Below are 15,556 nucleotides of genomic sequence, written 5' to 3'. Positions count from 1 at the left end.
TCATTTTTAAATAAACATATTGATTAATTAAAGATAAAAAAATGAATTTAATTAAAAAAAAAAATGGCTACAGATTGCTTACATTGTAAATCGGCTGGAGTGTTTTCCACGGGACTTTTGGAATGTTTTTGGGGTTTAAATATTTTTACGAAATAAAAATTCCTTATAAACGTTATTTACAAATGCAACTTTCCACTTTCGATTTAACCAAATTTAGCGTTCTAACTCGCGCCAGTACCGGCGCTAGCGCGTCCCAACTTACTCTTGTAACCCTGTTATATTTTTATTATAATATATATATATATATATATATATATATATATATATATATATATATATATATATATCCTTAGATTGCACACAGTTTTAGAAAATTAAAAAATTTTAATTCAGAAAAAAATATATTACAATGACACGTCTTTATAAACGTAAAAAAGAAATTTAAAAAAAAATTGTTTATATTTTTTCATTATAACGAATTGTAGATAAAAAAAAAACAAATTATTGTCCATTACTATAACAATTTCTTTAGAGCGAGCCATCAGACTGACTGCCTCATCGTGAAAAGAAAAAACAAAGTAATTTTAAATAATAAACTCACAAATAAACCAACAAATAACACATTATTTATCTACCCTCAAATTAATACAGAAATGTGAACACCTTAGATTATATATATACAGTGTCTCCATACAATTGCTTCGAGAAAAACGGCTCAACTTTTTCATACAATTTTGCGTGATAAACAGTTACGAGTGGGGGGAAAGGGATTGTCAGTAATGGAGACTGAGAATCCCATTGCTAGCAATATACCCAACCAGGTCCACCTCCTCGCGGTTCCCCCTGGAAAATATCATGGTTAATTCCTGATGAATTCATCATGATGTGCTAACTGGCCTGTTTCATCCTCACCTATCACCCTTCACTGGTGCTCCGCCAGCGTATCCCGTTAGCGCAGGCGGGGTTACCATATCATTTTCACCCATCAAAAAACAATAGTTAAGAGTGATTCCTTTATAACTTCTATATTTGTCTTATAATTCCTGCATTTTTAAATACATAAACACTCATTTTATTTATTAAATAATTAAATATAAACACGTCAAGGTACATTGTGTGCGTAAGTATATAGAACACTGATACAACAAACGAGTCAGCCAATTTGACAATTAGCCGACAAAAAGTTGACCCGTTTTTGTGGCTCGACGCACTATCTATCTATCTATATTTTTTTTATACAACTTAGAATGTCAAACAAGCTGACGGCCCACCTGATGGAAAGCGGTAACCGTCGCCTATAATCTAAATATGTATATAACCTAAGACGGACACCTATCTAATTATTTCAGAATCGAACCTGGGACCTTGCGTTAACAGATCACCAAATATGAAACGGACGAGACAGCCTCGTATGTGCATTAGCGTTTATATCACTTATAAAATGAGCCACGACCACGTCCCGAGGCATCGTGTACCTTGCTGGGACGCAGCTCCTACCGTCTGCCGGCGTCGAAGAGTTTCACCTGGTCCGGTATGGCGTTGGGCTCGACCGGAACTAGTCGCATTAACTCGTCTAAGTTCCGTACGTAGCTCAGTTTACGGAAGAATTTTGAACTGAAATAATATTAAAAAAAAATGGAGTTAATATTAATTGATGGGGGCGATAAGAGACTGTTGGAGATGAGGATCTAACCGCCTAATAGGTCGACCTTCATGCGGTTCTACCTTTTACCAGAGGGAGACTTTGTACAAAAGTCGATTGCTTGGGTACCTCTGTCCCATTCGTTTGCATGGCTGTGTTTCGGTTTAAAGGGTGGGATATGGCGTGAATTTACAGGGTACAGAGGAATAACACCTGAGTCCACAGGAATGGCAACGCATGGGGGGTATCATGGGCGAAACAGTATACTCTGTTATGTCCATGGTACTGCTCATGTCTATAGGCGACGGTTACCACTTTCCATCAGGTGGGCCGTCAGCTTGTTTGCCATTCTAAGTTGTATAAAAAAAACCTCGACAGGGACTTCATTCCATCACTGGAACATTCGTGGGAGAAAGCATCTCTATGGTGGTGAACTCCCCATGGATGGGGAGCTGTACGATGATAAATGGGCGTAAGTATTATTAAATCCAAAGGCCTCACCTCACGAATGGTTTGGTCAATATGACGAAAGACTTCAGCCAGAAGGTCGGATGCACCAAGTACAGATGCTTCAAGCTTTTCCTTAACCTGAAAACAGTAATTTAAATATATAAATAAATAAACCAGAGGGAGACGTTCTACAAAAGTCGATTGCTTGGGTACCTCTGTCCCATTCGTGTTTCTACCGTGAAGCAGCTGTGTTTGCATAGCTGTGTTTCGGTTTGAAGGGTGGGATATGGCGTGAATTTACTGGGTACAGAGGAATAACACCCGAGTCTTCAGGAATGGCAACGCATGGGGGGGTATCATGGGCGAAACAGTATACTCTATTACATCCACCATATAGTGGCATCACAGTATAGTAGGACCCTAATACAGTACAGTGGGATTCCAATACTGTATAGTAGAAGTGTTATACTGTGCCGACCTCCTGTCGATGAGCTTGTAACACTCGTGCAGCCAGTGGAAGGTGGGCATCTTGCGGCTGCCGGCACTGCCGTGCAGGTACACCAGCACGTATTCGTCCGTCACCAGCCGCTCCAGGGTCCATATCACGTAGCTGAAACGTTCAAACAGCTCTGTTCAGGTCTTGTGTAAGTTACTATAGTAGGTCTTTTAATTCGATGCAGTAAACTGACAGTTCCAGCGATGCAGGTTTTTTTAATGGGTGATAATGGAATGGTAACCCTACCCGCGCTATTGGTATACACTGGCGGGGCACCAGTGACGGATGACAGGTGAAGATGAAGGCAGATCAGTTAGCCCTCCGTGACGAATCTAATAATAAATCAATCACGATGGTTTCCAGAGGGGACCGCGTGGAGGTCGACCTGACAAGGTATACTGTTAACAATGAGGATGCTAATCCTCATTACTGGGGGGAAAGGGATTGTTAGTAATGGAGACTGAGAATCCCATTGCTAGTAATATACCTAACCAAGTCGACCTCCTCGCGGTTTCCCCTGGAAACTGTCATGGTTAATTCCTGATGAATTCATCATGATGAGCTAACTAGCCTGTTTTCAATTCAATTCAATTCAATTTATTTTATTCGTTACAATATTGCATTGTGTTGAATATTTTTGCAAGTGACAAGAAGATATCGTGAAATATAACAAAACAAAAAAAAAAAACATGAAACAACAAAATAACCAATAATAATTGTCAAAAAATAACATTACAATCAATTTAAAAGTCATCAGTAAGGCATAAAATAATGAAAGAGTATTTTAAAATTCATCAATTGAGTAGATGCACCTTTCCAACAAAAGAGTATAAAGTTTTATTTTAAAAATTCTCCAATCTTTAATAGTTTTTAATGCAGTGGGTAATTTATTATACAATTTAACCGCTTGAAATTTTGCGCCATGTTTCACTATATTTAGTTTTGGTTGGACATCATATGCAACATTTTTTCGTCTAGAAATCATGCGTATATTTCTCTCTTCTCTCGTTTCATTTGGCAGACGATTCTTAAAATAGTCTGTAACCACAATCAATATATACAAACTGGGTACAGTAAGAATACTATATTTTGTGAAAAAAAGTCCTGCAAGACTGCCACTGCGGAATCTGAGCGATAGTTCTAATTGCTCTTTTTTGCAACCTGAAAGCCCTTTCCACATTGTAATTATAGCTGTTTCCCCACAGTTTAATGCTGTATCTAAATTTTGATTCAACCAATGAGTAATAGACTGGTTTGAGTTGATTAACAGTTAACACATCCCTCAAACATCTCAAAGCATAGCATGATGCACTAACTGATTTAGTTATAGAGTCTAACTCAGATTTCCAATTCAGTACAGAATCTATCTTCACACCTAGAAATTTTACTTCATTAACAACTTTAATATTATTACCATTCAGGCACACTTCCAAAGTATCCTTATTTTAAGAAGTTGACCTAAATAGTAAGGCACATGTTTTGTCTATATTTAGTTTTAAATTGTTAACAGAAAACCATTCATTTAAGAGAGCTATAACATTATTGATTTTTATTTCTAGGTCCTTTATGTCCATAGCGGAGATTATGGCATTGGTATCGTCCGCATATATTATTAATTGAGTATCATTTGCAACTCACCTATCACCCTTCACTGGTGCTCCATCAGCGTATCCCGTTAGCACAAGCGGGGTTACTATACCAATTTCACCCATCTAAAAAAATCCTCATTACTGACAATCCCTTTACCCCCCTTAGGTCCCAGGACGCACATACCGTGGCGGTAGGCGGATAGGGCGGCCCAGTATACTCACAGGAACAGGTTGTCCATGACGTAGCGGTAGTCCGGGCGCGCGCTGTCCGGCAGGTGGCAGGCGCTGAACACGATCACGGCGGCGCCGCGGGGCTCGTAGCCGCCGTGGGATATGACGCGTTTGTACGGCTCGATCACCTGGCCAGGGGATGGGAGGCGACTTGAATCGATTCATTTATTACAGGCCACAACAGTGGTTAATATCATGGTTAATTCCTGATGAATTCTTCATGATGGGCTATCAGGTCTGTTTTCATTCTCATCTATCACCCTTCACTGGTGCTCCGCCAGCGTATCCCGTTAACGCAGGCGGGGTTACCATACCATTTTCACCCATAAAAAACCCTAATTACTGACAATCCCTTCCCCCTCCCCGCTTCCAGCCTCCTTCATCATTAGATTATGATCATAACAAACAAACAAACAAAAAAAAAAACACGACGCTGTTGATAGCCTGCTCATTTTTTGAAGTCGGTTGCAAGACCCTTGGCTACCTTCATGTCGCAGGTGTGGTGTCGGCCGGCCCGCGGCACGCTCAGCCACGAGCGCTCGTTGCTGAGCTCCTCGGCCGCCGAGTACTCCGGGATCGGGTCGCTGCACTCGCTCAGCGTGTTCGTCGACCTCGACCTGCCCGGGGACAAGGTGGTTACTTTATTTATTTATAGGATCACCAACATAAGATACAGCTAAACATTTCAATACAATACACTGGCAGATTAGATCTAACTGTTCTTACATTTATAGGCGACCACAGCGTGCCTTGTGTTTGATAAACATTGAAATAGAATTAAATTATTAACTGTCATTATACAAGTAAAAATATTAACAATATGAATAATAACATAATATAAATAATGGAAATTGTATTTAAATTATAAATAAATATAATGCAACGGCGAGGTACATCAACATTTTAATTTAGCCATGAACACAGAGTGACAATCGTTGTGAATATCAAGTTCGGGCTTGGTTTTTACAATATCATTATACAGACGCGTTATGCGGACGATAGGTGATTCGCGGCCCAAGTTTGTTCTGCAAGCTGCATTCCTAAATAGATCGCAAGGATGCCGCGGCACTCTAGTAGGTACATTGTATTCAAGTTTCTCTAACAGAGGTGGGCAATCAATGATTTCTCTTTATGAACAAATACAGTTTCTCATTGCAATGATATTATCCTTCCCCTCTCACCGTACTGGTTACGCTTCAAACTCTTTTCTCCTACATACTTCACGACTTTGGAACGCGCTTCCTGATGCCATTAAGAGACCACCGACTAAACCGTCATTCAAAAAAAGCGTTCACGCTCACTTTTTATCTCTATCCGAGCAATAAGTGCTTTATATTATTCTAAATTTCGTGTACAATATAGTATATGTCATATATGTGTAAGTATATTTGTTATTCATATATATTTATTCGTTTATATATGTAATTTTAGTATGTATGTATATCAATAATTACTAGTACCGCATTCGAGTATTCTGACACTTCCCTACGGTTGACTGGGAGAGAATGCTTCTAGCATTAAGTCCGCCATGTACACATATATGTACTAATGAATAAATAAATAAATAAATAAATATTATCACGAACACTCAGGTAATGGAATGAGCTCCCTGCCGAGGTTTTCCCAAGAGACTACAGCATGGGGTTCTTCAAAAGGGGGGTAAAGAGGTTTCCTCAGGGTCGGCAACGCGCGCGTAATACCTCTGGTATTGCAGGTGTTCATAGGCTGCGGTAACCGCTTACAATCAGGTCGCCCGCATGCTTGTTTGCCACCTCAGTGGTATAAAAAAAATTAATAGTCATGGAAAGGACAGCAGTGGCTGCTAATCTGTCTACCAAGAATGGCAACTACTGGCAAGACTTTTTTCATACAACTTAGAATGGCAAACAAGCTGACGGCCCACCTGATGGAAAATGGTAACCGTCGCCTATAGACACGAGCAGTACCGTGGACATAACAGAGTATACTGTTTCGCCCATGATACCCCCCATGCGTTGCCATTCCTGAGGACTCAGGTGTTATTCCTCTGTACCCAGTAAATTCACGCCATATTCTTCTCATAAATTTACCTCTAATATGAATTGTTGTTACCCGCAAGAGACGTGTATGGGTTCGATGTAGAAAAAAATCCAGAATACCTTCTGGTGTCTTCGTCGTCGCTATGCGCCGGCGGCGGCTGCGGCGGCGGCTCCGCCGACGGCTCGGGCTCGGGTGGCTCCTCCTCCGACTCCATTGAGCATGCGCTGACGCTGTCCAGGCTGCAGCGGTCTTCTTCGGGGGGCTGAGGGTTATTATAAGTCATTACATTAATATTTTTTTTTTTTATAAAGTATAAATATTTTGGTAGCTTCTTTAAAATTTAAGATACTTTAACACTACATAGTATAAAACAAAGCCGCTGTCGCTGTCTGTCCGTCCCTATGTATGCTTAAATCTTTAAAACTACACAACAGATTTTGAAGCGGTTTCTTTTAATAGATAGAGTGATTCAAGAGGAAGGTTTACATGTATAATACATGCGTAATATTGTAGAGAAACACTGATAAACTTAGAGGTTTCTAATGTGATGTCGTAAATAAACACATTTTTTGCGCTTACATTGCAAACGCTGGCTGAACCGCACGAGATAAATCAAAACAATATACTACAGTATTGTACACCTTGAAATGGTCAACAAAAAAGTCCGCGATGGTGTATGTCTATCTCTTAAGGATAACCCACTATAACCATTTTTTATCCTTTACATTTTTCGGGAAAAAATGGCTTATTTGCGAAGTGATTTTAAGCAATACAGCATTAATTTTTATCCAATTAAGTACCTTAAATACATTGTCCACTTAATATAGATCAGTATGGTCCTTTACAGCATGCAATTTAAATGAATATTTCCGAAGATATTACAGATTTAAAATGCGGGGACATAGCGGTGCGGCATTGCACCCGTGCGAAGCGTTACATGTAGCTATTAATTTATTATTATATATAAAAAAAAATTAATAGCTACATATAATTGCTTCGAATTCTAAATAAAAATATAAGAAATTTAACTAAACATATTGTTTATATGTATCTTTATTTATTTATATAATATTATTTATTTAAAATTTAATGCACAGTGTAATTCTATGTACATATGGCGGACTTAACACTGGACGGTTCGTCGACAATAGGCCTAGAAATAAAAGGGATTAAAGTTTATAAGTCGGCCTTTTTAAGACATAGGAACGTAATTCACGTGTCTTTAGTAATCGATTAAAAATGTGTGAATTAGCATTCACATTATGAAGCAATACGCTGTGGGAATCGCAAACGAACTGCGTATCAACACAATGGCCTACAATGACGTACCATAACAAACGCAATATTTATAAATACATGGGAAAATGTCCCCTATAATGTGGTGTAAGAATTACATACATTACTCATATGAGTCACTAACTGTGTGTTCACCAGAGGGAGACTTTGTACAAAAGTCGTTTGCTTGGCCACCTCTGTCCCATTCGTGTTTCAACCGTCAAGCAATTGTATTTGCATGGCTGTGTTTCGGTTTGAATGGTGGGATATGGCGTGAATTTACAGGGTACAGAGGAATAACACCTGAGTCCTCAGGAATGGCAACGCATGAGGAGTATAAGGGGCGAAACAGTATACTCTGTTATGTCCACGGTACTGCTCATGTCTATAGGCGACGGTTACCACTTCCCACCAGATGGGCCGTCAGCTTGCTTGCCAATCTGAGTTGTATAAAAAAAAAATTACTGCCTCTCCCTCGACCATTATGTTCCTTTAGTCGCCGCTTACGACACTGACGGGAATGGAAAAGGTGGCCTATTCTATGGCGGGACCACGCGCGGACAGTTATTAATGCTTACCAGTTTTATCTTCCGCCTCTGCGTGGTGGGCGCCTTGACGGGCGTGGGGCGGAGCGCCACGCTGCCCGTGTAGGGGTCGAGCAGCGCCTGGTACGCGGACCGGTCCTCCGCCGTGGACGACGACACCACGTCGGGGGACTCCGGGCCCTGCCCGCCGGGTACACATGCAAATTATAATTTATTTAATCTTTATTGCACAATAAAACTTTGTACAAGTGGCGAGCATAATGCCACATGGCATTCTCTACCAGAAAAAATGACTATTCGAAAATATTTAAATTTACTTGATAGATTTTTTTTTATTTATTTTTTTTATATAAATAAATATACTTACATTGTTAATACTTATATTGCTGGACAGCTCTATGGGCAGCTCGAAGTTGGGGATCGCTCGGAGGTGGGATGGACTCTCGCACCATTCGGCCACCTGACGCGAAAATAAATTATAAGAATTCTAATCATCAAGGTTTGAGAGACGGGATTGTTAGCAATGGAGACTAAGAACCCCATTGCTAGCAATATACCTGACCAGGACGACATCCCCGAAGTCCTCCCTGAGAACTATCGTGCTGAATTCTAAGTCTCTCATATCATCCTCACCTATCATATTTCACTGGTGCCCCGCCAGCGTATAGCGATAGCGCAGGCCATGCCATTCCATTCTATTTTTTTTTAATGGGTGATAATGGAATAGTAGCCCCACCCGCGCTATCGGTATACACCGGCGGGGCACCGGTGAAAGATGATAGGTGAGGATGAAGCAGGTCGGTTAGCCCATCGTGACGAATTCAACAAGAATTGTTCACGATGATTTCCAGGGGAAACCACGTGGAGGTCGACCTTATATGCTAGCAATGAGGCTGTCAAACTCCATTGCTAACAATACCTTTCCCCCATTTCATTCCATTATCACCCATAAAAAAAAAATATTAAACACTTACCCCCGAGTGAAACTCTTCGGGCTCAGGAATATCCACGGCCAACACTTTGGGCGTGCTGTGCATTTCCTTCTGTCTCTTTTCTACATACTTAATCACGGGTCCTTCGCGCGTCACCCTATGCGGAGGTACATCTCTCTTCACCTCAGTAAACCTTGACAACAGTTTCCTTCCTTCCTTCTCTCTGTCCACTCTAGCGACGTCTGGTGTCAGACCATCTCTTGAATCTAACATCTGACTATCAGCGGTGACGAAGTTTTCCGTGAAATACAAATTATTCTTGGAGGTGTTGCGTTGCGGACTGTAGAAGCCGTTCGTCTCATTTGGTCTCTCGTCTTCTATACTGGACAAACTCAGGTCCTTCTCGTCCTCGATCTTGTGCAACTTTTTGGGTATTACATCGGGGAAGTTCTCTTCGGGACTCCCTAAAGCCATTAGGGGATGGTTTGTTGTCAGTGTTAAGGTTGAACTGAACTTTGGAGGGCTGACACCCAAGTTCCTGGGCCGGATATCCTTTGGAGATTCGATGTTAAGATTTGTCATTCTTGTTATCAAGCTATCATTCAGTTCTGATTTAAATTTCGTGACTGCCGTACGCAGATTGTCATTGTCTGGTTCCGATGGGTTCTGCAGACGGAGCACGTTCTGGTCTTGGCCTTCCTCGAAATCTGAGGATAGCGAGTTGGGAGTGTCTTGGGATTTGAAGGATTCAGATGAGAACATAGAACCGGTGTCCATTTTCTCGTCTGAGGACGGGGACGTGAGTACCTCATCGTCAGTTCGAGGCGTTTTGAAGTTGCTGGAACAAATACGTACATTGGTACTGTTTATCCAAATAATATTATAAATATTCACAGTAATCCTACATAAATTAATATTAGTCAAAGATATTTCAATGTTTGTTACTCAAGCTTTATTTTTTAAGCAACTTAGAAAGGCAAACAAGCTGACGGCCCACCTGATGGGAAGTGGTAACCGTCGCCTATACACATGAGCAGTACCATGAACATAACACAGTATACTGTTTCACCCATGATACCTCCCTCCACGGTTGAAACACGAATGGGACAGAGGTAACCAAGCAATCGACTTTTGTACAAAGTATCCTAAAACACAAGTATTTTACGAGTATACGAGTATACCAAAACATGCGGATCATAGTGTATGAAATATACAAATATGAAAGTGTATAAAAATGGGCCATCCCTTCCTTTCCCTTAAGTGTTGTAAGAGACGACTAAGGAACTTAACGGTCGAGTTTTTTTTTATTGGATGAAAATGGAGTGGTAACCCCGCCAGCGCTAACGGGATACGCTGGCGGAGCAACAGTGAAGGGTGATAGGTGAGAATGAAAACAGGCCAGTTAGCCCATCATGATGAATTCATCAGGAATTAACCATGATAGTTTCCAGGGGAACCGCGAGGAGGTCGACCTGGTTGGGTATATTGCTAGTAATGGGATTCTCAGTCTCCATTACTAACAATCCCTTTCACCCCTGTTTTATGGACGTATTGTAAATGGACAGCGTGTAACAGCGGCTCCAAATATTTCGAGTAGGGGGAGACGGGGTTGTTAGTAATAAGAATTGGTAACCTCATTGCTAGCAATGTACCCTATCAGATCGACCTCCTCGCGGTTCTCCAGAAAAACCATCGTGATTGATTTATTGTTGAAATCGTCACTGGCCTGCTTTCATTCTCACCTATCATCCCTCACTGGAGCCCCGCCAGCGTATACCGATAGCGCGGGCGGGGTTACCATTCCATTATCATCTATAAAAAAACCCTCCTTAATACGCCGTAGTCGGGTAACAACACAGCAACCAATTAGCGATAATTGCGATCTCCTATACTTGTATAATCGCTAACTGCCTAAACACACGGCACGCGGGTGAAAGTTTGAGACAATAGCGTATATTGTATGCAACGCAGACACTTTCATTGAAAAGTAATGGACTCGAAATACCACGGAGTGGTAACAGTAAAACAACATACCAGAGGGAGACTTTGTAGAAAAGTCGATTGCTTGGGTACCTCTGTCCCATTCGTGTTTCAACCGTGAAGCAGTTGCGTTTGCATGGCTGTGTTTCGATTTGAAGGGTGGTATTCTGTTATGTCCATGGTACTGCTCATGTCTATATATATATATATATATACGAGGTTTGTCCGGAAAGTACGTATAAAAGTTTTTTAAAAATTTTATTTTACAATTATTCAGGTAAATCAATTTTATCCCCTTCAAAGTACTCCCCCTGTGACATAATGCACTTGTGCCAACGCCGTTTCCACTGTGAGAAGGCTCCTTGAAAGTCCTCTGGTTGTAGGTTTCTCAGCTGCCCCGTCGTAGCTTTTTTTATCTCATTTATGTCCCCCAAATGCCGCCCCCGAAGTACCAATTTGGTTTTTGGGAACAAGAAGAAGTCACACGGGGCCAAATCCGGCGAATAGGGGGGGTGTTCGGTCACCGTAATGGAATTTTTACTCAAAAACTCACGGACAACAAGAGAGGTGTGGGCAGGGGCATTGTCGTGGTGAAGAATCCAACGCCCCTCTCGCGCCAATTCTGGACGAACTCGTGCCACACGAGCTTTGAGGCGTCTGAGCACATCGACGTAGAATTTTCCATCAACTGTCTGGCCTGGAGGGACGAATTCTTGATGGACAATCCCCCGAACATCGAACTCTTTCTCGGCCCTCTCTGAATCTTTTTAGCCACTTGTGGACGGTTGGTTCCTTCACAGCATCATCCCCATAAACTGTTCTGAGATCGGCAAAAATTTCACGGCCATTCTTGCCGAGTTTCGAGAGAAACTTGATTACGACGCGCTGCTCTTCAACGGAAGCGGGCTCCATGCCGACGGGGTTTCGTTAAGAGGTAACTTCACAGATGGCGTGACAAGCCAGTTCGCACCGCACGGCGGTCAGACCAGAACTGAAGCATTGTTAGGGACATAAGGAAGGGGTCCTGCGCTTACCTGGCCTCCCCACTCCTCTTTCTCGCATTCCAGAACACTTTTATACGAACTTTCCGGACAGACCTCGTATATATATATATATATATATATATATATATATATATATAACAAACATTAAATACAATACGATATTAATGCACACACATGTTAAACACATTCTCAGTATTTACTTTAACACGAAATACACACTTTTATGAAACGAAACGTTATACTTTAGATAGTGTCAGTGTAAGGCGAGTGCGTTTGAATTATATTTATTTACATAAATGCACTTATTTACAAATGGTGATACATTAAAAACTATATTTAACTATTTCATCAGATATTTAAATAAATAGATTTCATCGTGCCTCCAGTCAAACTGTTTATAATTACTCCTCTCCATCCAAAGGTTGCCTGCAAGAGATAGCTCTTAGCGTTAAGGTCGCCTATTGTTTGCTTAGTGTGATTATTTCTTGTAATTGTATTTTTTTTATGAGTGAAAATGGTATGGTAACCCCGCCTGCGCTAACGGGATACGCTGGCGGAGCACCAGTGATAGATGAGAATGGAACAGGCCAGTTAGCCCATCGTGATGAATTCATCAGGAATTAACCATGATTGTTTCCAGGGGAAACCGCGAGGAGGTCGACCTGGTTGGGTATATTGCAATGGGATTCTCAGTCTCCATTACTTAGTAATAGGGTTTAATGTAGGTACCCATTGCTAGCAATACACCCTATCAGGTCGACCTCCACGCGGTTCCCCATGGGAACCATCGTGGTTAATTCTAGTGGCATTCGTCACGATGGGCTAATTGGCCTGCTTTCATTCTCACCTATCATCCCTCACTGGTGCCCCGCCAGCGTATACCGATAGCGCAGGCGGGGTTACCATTTCATTATCACACATTAAAAAAAAAATACATTAATTAATCAGGATGATTACGAGCGAGAATCGCGTGGAGGTCAACTTAATAGCATATATTGCTAGTAATAAAACTTTTAAACCCCATTACTAACTATCCCTTTCCCCCCAGACAGAGCCATCTGCCGCCTGTCGCCGTTACAGTGAACATAACACTCGAAGTGTCCACATTTCGTTGAGCATGCTAGAATAGACCACTGCACGGGGAACAGGGATTGTTAGTAATGGGGTCTAACTGACCCATTGCTAACAATACACCCTATCAGGTCGACCTCTACGCGGGTCCCCCCGGAAACTATTGTGGTTATTTTAGTGGAATCCGTCACGATGGGCTAACTAGCCTGCTTTCATCGTCACCTATCATCCCTCACTGGTGCTCCACCAGCGTATACCAATAGCGCAGGCGGGGTTACCACTCCATTATCGCCCATTAAAAAAAAATACAACGCTGTAGGGGCGAGCCTACTGCTGGCACGAGGATTAACATGACTTATTATCGATGTTTACAATTACCAGAAAATTAATCAGAAATTAAAATAGTACTAAGATGTAAGGTCTGTACATAGATATAGATGAAAATAAACAAGACCAGAGGGAGACTTTGTACAAAAGTTGATTGCTTGGGTACCTCTGTCCCATTCGTGTTTCTACCGTGAAGCAGTTGTGTTTGCATGGCTGTGTTTCAGTTTGAAGGGTGGGATATGGCGTGAATTTACTGGGTACAGAGGAATAACACCTGAGTCCTCAGGAATGGCAACGCATGGGGGGTATCATGGGCGAAACAGTATACTCTGTTATGTCCATGGTACTGCTCATGTCTATAGGCGACGGTTACTACTTTCCATCAGGTGGGCCGTTAACTTGTTTGCCATTCTAAGTTGTATAAAAAAAATTGGTTTGTTTTTCTTTTGTGAAACAATCTTAAATTATTTCTTCACCATACTAATGTGGTTTAAGATTAAATAATCCTCTTATGGTGGTACCATATAAACAAATACCACTCACAACACACGGGAAGGTAAGGAAGAAGGGAAGGGAAAGAAGAGGCGGTCCATTCTATGCCAGGATCACAGGCCATAAAATGGAATATAAAATAAAAATAGTAATTACAATTGTCACAAAACTCTATGGCACCGATAAAAATAGACCTAATTGATTGCAAAAGAATTTATGTTATTTTACTGTATTAGGGAAAATATTTAATATTCCTAGAATGTACAATTAATTAATAAGGCATAATATGTCGTAGGCAACTTATGTCAATTGTTTACTGACATTATTGTACCTAAGTTTTGCGTGCCATTGTTTTGGCAAAACAAACATATTCATAACATATTACAAATACCATCTGTATACCATGTTTTTGTGTAAATAAACTATTATTATTATTAAAAAATAAATTAATAGCTACATAATTAGTATCTAATTAATAAGTCATTATAATTATATTAAAATAAATATATCCAATATTGACATGATCATTATAAATGTCAATGACTTGTTTTTACATACAATCTCACAACTATTGTAGTGCAAAAACTGTGCTGCAAGACTTGTAATTTTTTTTCTATTTCTATTTTTAATGGGTTATATTATTGTATCACTTAAACTGTTTGTTTTATTTTTCTATGTGTTGTATGATTCTATGAACGAATTCTTTTCTTTTTAAATAAAATATATATTCATTCAACTTTTTAAATAACTTTTTAAATAAAATTCAAATTCATTCAACCCTTAACTATGATTGAATAACAAGCATTTTTATCAGCTTTCACATGTGTTCAGTATTAATCACCATTTTTGTGAACATAAAGTTCATTTACTTTTGATAACAACATTTGTGAGTGGTGGGGAATATAGAACAAGCAGGAATTATCCTTTTACCATAAACAAGCGTAAAACATTTATAATTTCATAGTTGATTTATAAATTTAATTCTTATAGTACCTACACCTACCCTCATATTTTTTACACTGACAATTCGTAATGTAATTACTGTAATAATTACTTTACATTACTAAACTAATACTGATAAATATCAGTATTAGTTTGTATATATACTTTTTGTTTTTCCTTATTCAGTTTAGTAAAGCCAATATAATATATAAAATAATTACAAATTATACTCTCCCAAATTGAAAATTTAATATCAAGGAAAACAGCAAAAGAATCTATTAAAATTAAATCTTACCTCATTGAAACGGTTTTGAGCTACGTGCAATTCCTAATTGAATTCACAAAACACAATTCAAAACATAAAATTAAATAAATCGTTAGACAGCAAAGATAAAACACGAACACAACAAATTCGTACTAAATTGACTGATTGACTTCACAACATTACTGTGTGTCATGTCCTGACTGATGAAGACTGACATTGACAACCGGTGTTGCTAATATTTAACTTAAATTTTACCAATTATTACCTAAAATTCCTTATAATTATGACCTAAAACG

The 15,556-nt window shown here is 39.9% G+C and overlaps 1 protein-coding gene across 1 annotated transcript; it reads right to left on the bottom strand.

Annotated features, from left to right (window-relative positions):
* Positions 1-342: 342 nt before the first annotated feature.
* Positions 343-15,429, bottom strand: LOC113510293 (protein prune homolog 2). The gene is made up of 10 exons (XM_052901074.1): positions 15,291-15,429; positions 9,222-10,017; positions 8,615-8,707; positions 8,281-8,427; positions 6,547-6,689; positions 4,893-5,025; positions 4,400-4,536; positions 2,571-2,702; positions 2,144-2,230; positions 343-1,614 (listed from the first exon to the last, which is right to left on the bottom strand). The coding sequence occupies exons 1-10, from the start codon at positions 15,293-15,295 to the stop codon at positions 1,494-1,496; spliced, it is 1,794 nt and encodes a 597-aa protein (XP_052757034.1). The 5' UTR covers positions 15,296-15,429; the 3' UTR covers positions 343-1,493.
* Positions 15,430-15,556: the final 127 nt, after the last annotated feature.

The sequence above is a fragment of the Galleria mellonella genome, unplaced genomic scaffold (genome assembly GCF_026898425.1).
Source record: "Galleria mellonella isolate WM207_F2 unplaced genomic scaffold, CSIRO_AGI_GalMel_v1 utg746, whole genome shotgun sequence".
NCBI classification, from domain to species: domain Eukaryota; kingdom Metazoa; phylum Arthropoda; class Insecta; order Lepidoptera; family Pyralidae; genus Galleria; species Galleria mellonella.
This window is presented reverse-complemented; position numbering and strand designations above follow the sequence as displayed.